The sequence below is a fragment of the Plasmodium knowlesi genome (assembly GCF_000006355.2).
Source record: "Plasmodium knowlesi strain H genome assembly, chromosome: 11".
NCBI lineage: Eukaryota > Apicomplexa > Aconoidasida > Haemosporida > Plasmodiidae > Plasmodium > Plasmodium knowlesi.
Window position 1 is genome coordinate 761,771 of NC_011912.2, and position 5,715 is coordinate 767,485.

The following is a 5,715-nucleotide window of genomic DNA, read 5'->3' on the forward strand; positions in this document are numbered from 1 at the left end:
ACCCTTACAACCTTATTCTAGCACCCTTACCACCTTATTCTAATACCCTTACCACCTTATTCCGACACGCCAACAACCTTATTCCGACACCCCAACAACCTTATTCTGACACCCTTACAACGTTATTCTTATACCCTTATAATCTTATTCCATACGCCTAAGACCTTATTCTAATACCCTTACCACCTCATTCTAACACCCTTACCACCTTATTCTAACACCCCTCAAACATTCTTCTAATACCCTTACCACCTTATTCTGACACCCCTACCACCTTATTCTAACACCCTTAACACCTTATTCTAATACCTGTACCACCTTATTCTAATACCCTTATCACCTTATTCTAACACCCTTGACAACCTTATTCTAACACTCTTACAACCTTCATTCCAATACCTCTACAACCTTATCCTAACGACCTTACAACCTTACTCTTATACATTCAAACCTTATTTTAACACCCCTGCAACCATATTTCGACACCCTTACCAACTTATTCTGACATCTTTACCACCTTATTCTAACACCATAACCACCTTATTCTGACACCCCTACAACCTTATTCCTAAACGTGGAATCTATGTTCTAAGACCCTGACACCTTATTCCTATACACTTAGAACCTTATTCTAACACCCATACAACCTTCTTCCTAAACCCGGAACCCTACTCCTAAACCCGGAACCCTACTCCTAAACCCGGAACCCTACTCCTAAACCCGGAACCCTACTCCTAAACCCGGAACCCTACTCCTAAACCCGGAACCCTACTCCTAAACCCGGAACCCTACTCCTAAAACCGGAATCCTACTCCTAAACCCGGAACCCTACTCCTAAAACCGGAACCCCACTCCGAAACCCGGAATCCTACTCCTAAACCCGGAATCTAAGTTCTTATACCCTGACAAATTCCTCCTTAACCCTGAATCTAAGTTCTAACACCCCAACAACCTTCATTCCTAAACCCGGAATCTAAGTTCTTACACCCTGACACCTCCGTCCTAAACGCGGAATCCAAATTCTTACACCCCGACACCTTATTCCTAAACCCTGAACCCTAAACCCTTCTAACACCCTGAAACCTTATTCTGACACCCCTCTAACCTTATTCCAATACTCCTACAACATTATTCAAATACCCTTACCACCTTATTCTAACACCCCTAAGACCCTATTCTGACACCCCTAAGACCCTATTCTGACACCCCTACAACCTTATTCTAACACCCTTACCACCTTATTCTAACACCCTTACCACCTTATTCGGACACCCCTACCACCTTATCCTAACATCCTTACCATCTTATTCTAATACCCATACCACCTTATTCGAATACCCTTACTACCTTATTCTGACACCCCCACAACATTATTCTAACACCCGGAATCTGATATTTTTTTTTTTTTTTTTTTTTTTTTTCTTTTTTGAATTATTCATTCTCCTTATTCCTTTTCTTTTCTTTTCATTTTCTCTTTATTCCTTTTCTTTTTCTTCTATTTTTATTCTTTTTTTTTTTTTATGTATTTTATATTATACTTACCGCATTCGGGTTGGACGATTGTAATTTAAGTGCTTCTACTTTTGAGGATAAACATTGTAGGCGTTTACATAGGGGAGCCGTCCTTTGGTCCGTTTTAAGTAATTCCTCCAAAGTTCCTTTAACTTGGGTCCCCTCCTCTGTGAGCAATGAATCCAACTTCCCCTTTACATTGACACTTCCGCTTCTGCCATTGCTGATTGTGCAACTTTCATAATTGATTTCATCCAAATTGCAGTCCATGCAAGGTTTCTTCTTACAATGAGTTCCCTTAATTTCTTCCCATGCTTTGGAACCTGCCTTTATCCCTTCGTCTATGTCGCAAATTATACTTTTTTCTTTCATTTTTTGCACGACCTCCTTCAACATTAAACAAGAAGCGAACTGTTTAAACTCTTGGTGGTCGAATGGGTTGAGATTCTCACTTTTCGTATCCGTGCTATATGATTGTTCAATACTCGAAAGATGCTTTAAACCCGCGGCGATGAGTTTGCAGGCTGTTTTATTGGCGAATCCATGGGCGTCGTCATCGTCCCAGTTGCTGTTGCTGCAGTGTTTAGTGACGTCCGCGTCGTCCGCCTTCCCTTTCATGCTAGCAAGTAAACTCGTTAATTGCGTCTTGAAGTCGCCCTCCATCTTACTCTGCACATATGAAGACGGAAGAAAATATATATATATATGCATATGGGCATCTACATTTATGCGCATGCACGTGTATATATATATGGCGACGTGCTAGCGGCACCTGTACCTCTGAGGCAATGAGCACCCCTTACCCATGTAGGTGTCTCCTTCCACTGCCTGATTTGTCCATATTTCTTCACAATGCAATCCAAGCGCTTACATTTGTCACCAGTACTGTGGTCATCTTCACACGGTTTACCTATACAGAATTTTTTTTTTTTTTTTTTTTGGGGGGGGGAAGGAAGGAGAAGAAAAAGGAAAAGGTAATATAAAATGAATGGTGGTTGTGTTGTAATTGTGTTGTAGTGGTTATGTTGTGGTTGTGTTGTGGTTGTGTTGTGGTTTTGTTGTGGTTGTGTTAGTACGTTGGTTATGTTAGTATGTTGTGTTGTGTTAGTATGTTAGTTGTGTTAGTATGTTGTGTTGTGTTAGTTATGTTGGTTATGTTAGTATGTTGTGTTAGTATGCTGGTTATGTTAGTATGTTGGTTGTGTTAGTAGGTTGGTTAAGTTAGTATGTTGGTTATGTTAGTAGGTTGGTTGTGTTAGTATGTTAGTATGTTGGTTGTGTTAGTATGTTGGTTGTGTTAGTATGTTGTGTTGTGTTAGTATGTTGGTTTTGTGTTAGTATGTTTGGTTGTGTTAGTATGTTGGTTGTGTTAGTATGTTGGTTGTGTTAGTATGTTTGGTTGTGTTAGTATGTTAGTTATGTCAGTAGGTTGGTACGAACACAACCAGCATGTTGTAGTGTTGGTGGTACCAACACAACTACCATTAGTACCAACATTTGGTAGTGGTTGTGTTACCAACACGACCAACATTTTGTGTTGGTACCAAAATTTTTATGGTACCAGTATTGTACTGATAGTATTGGGGTAGGTGTTACTTACATATGGTCTTGGTTAGAGAAGACTTCGATAAGGAACTAGTAGTAGTAGTACTAGTAGTAGTACTAGTAGTAGTAGTGTTGTGGTTGTGTTAGTATGTTGGTTCTGTGTTAGTATGTTTGGTTATGTTAGTAGGTTAGTTGTGTTAGTATGTTGGTTTTGTGTTAGTATGTTGGTTGTGTTAGTATGTTGGTTTTGTGTTAGTATGTTGGTTATGTTAGTATGTTGTGTTGTGTTAGTATGTTGGTTATGTTAGTAGGTTGGTTGTATGTTGGTTGTATGTTGGTTATGTTAGTATGTTGGTTGTGTTAGTATGTTGCGTTGTGTTGATTGTATGTTGGTTGTGTCAGTATGTTGTGTTGTGTTAGTATGTTGGTACCAACACAACCAGCATTTTGTAGTGTTCGTGGTACCATTAGTACCAACATTTTGTGTTGGTGGTACCATTAGTACCAACGTTTTGTGTTGGTGGTAACAACATTTTGCGTTGATACCAACACAACCAACATTTTGTAGTGTTGGTGGTGGTACCAACGCAACCATTAGTACCAATATTTGGTAGTGTTGGTTGTGTTGGTTTTGTTATTTCTACTTACATATGGTCTTGGTTAGAGAAGACGTCGTTAAAGAACTAGTACTAGCAAGATTAGTATCTTTCAACTTGTGGTCAATTTCGTCCTTTAAAGGCTTTTTTTCCGTTGGATTATTGCCATTTGTGTTAATTTTGCAATTATCATAGTCCGTAAATCTGGTACACTCAAAGCACTTATCATTATCACTGCAAGCACTTTTGTCCTTAATATCACGACTTTTCTGAAATGCTTTCTCTATCCCCGCTTCAACACTCCTTTCCTCTTTACATGTAAGTTTTTCCTTCATTTTGTCTGCAATTGCGTTCAATAGAATACAGCGCATCGTTCTTTCGAGCGATGCCATAGCGGCATCGCTCCCATCGCTTAAATTGTAGAGGTTTTTCAATCCTGCTGCAATAAGGACGCAAGCATCCTTATCAGCAGCCCTGGCACCCGGCCCCGCAGGAATGCCTTCACAGTACTTCTCAAATTCTTCCCTTTTCCCTGTAGATGTAGCACTGCCAAGGGCAGTGCTAAGTTCGGGGATTTGACTTGTGATTTTACTCCGCACCCTATCCTATAAGTATATGTATATATATATATATATATATATATATATATATGTATATGCATACACATATACATATACACGTACATCTATACATACGTATGTGTATGTATATATACACGCATATATATGTACATATATATATATATGGTAATTTCCTTACCCAGTCGGTTGCTTCCAGGGGTCCATTTTTTCCTTTTTCCTCTTTCAGCCATCTTTCTGATATACATTGGAAGCGTTCACATAAGTCTAATTTGTTCAATGCTTCCTTTGCCTTCTTTACTGCTGCGTCATCGTCTTTATTGATGATGTTCTTCAATTTGTCCTTTACTTTCGTTTCAGGTGCGCCTTGAACATTTGTGTTAATTCTGCAATCTTCCCAATTTTTGTCCTCTCCTTCCCATTTGCATGGAACATCCTTACCACTCTGACCACCCTGCCCAGCAGTTTCAAATGCTTTCTGTATACCATCATCAATAAGACAAGTTGCTTTTTCTTTCATGTGTTTTGCATAAGCATGAAGTAAAAAACAACCCATCGTTTGTCTAAACGATGGGTTGTTTAAAACTGAAGACGACGACGACTGCGTCGTCGTATCATACAGTTTCTGTAAGCCGGCATGCAAAAAATTGCATGCCGCCTTTTCAGATGGAGCTGTCAATTGACTGCAATCTCCCTGATCCTGTGTTCCTTTCTCCTTCATTTCATCAGACAACTCCTTCCATAGTGCTGCCACGGGGCCAGTCCCCTCTGTCCAGAAGTTGTCCTATATAAGTAGTTATATATATATATATATATATATATATATATGCATATGCATAAATGCATATGCATATATACATATGTATACATACATATGTATACATACGTATACATATACATGTATATATGTATATGTACATTCGTACATACGTATATATGTACACACAACTGTACATCCTTGTATATGTATATATGTATATGTACATACGTACATATACATACGTACATTCGTACGTATGTATATGTCTGTACATCCTTCTATATGTATATGTACATATGCGTCTGCATATGTATGTATATATGTATATATATATATGTATACACATATATACATATGTATATGTACATACATGTATACATCTATACATTTGTACACCTATACATATATGTATGTATGTACGTCTCTATGTATATGTATGTCTATATATATATATATATGTGTATGCATATGTACATATGACTATATGTGTATATACATGCGTATATACGCATGTGTACATTCATGTCGTCCTCCTTCGTCTTACCGTACTACTAGTCTGTCCTCCTGTTCCTGTATTATTCTGCCATAAGTGCTTCATACAATCTAGACGTTGGCACATACTTTTGTCTTCTCCGTTCTCCTTCTGCTGGATACATGCTTGTGCTGTAAAAAAAAAAAAAAAAAAGAAATTGTGTTGTGTTTGTGGATGTTGTTTCCCTTTTCT

At 38.3% G+C, this 5,715-nt stretch overlaps 1 protein-coding gene across 1 annotated transcript in view; it reads right to left on the reverse strand.

Annotated features, from left to right (window-relative positions):
* PKNH_1116500 (SICAvar, type I (fragment)) overlaps window positions 1-5,715 on the reverse strand; it is a gene marked incomplete at both ends in the record, with an annotated part of 16,009 nt that overhangs the window by 2,011 nt on the left and 8,283 nt on the right. The window contains 5 exons of the mRNA XM_039114130.1: window positions 1,543-2,181; window positions 2,316-2,422; window positions 3,706-4,258; window positions 4,413-5,015; window positions 5,536-5,654. Coding sequence (XP_038969750.1) covers window positions 1,543-2,181; window positions 2,316-2,422; window positions 3,706-4,258; window positions 4,413-5,015; window positions 5,536-5,654 — 2,021 coding nt within the window. The remainder of the gene's footprint in view (window positions 1-1,542; window positions 2,182-2,315; window positions 2,423-3,705; window positions 4,259-4,412; window positions 5,016-5,535; window positions 5,655-5,715) is intronic.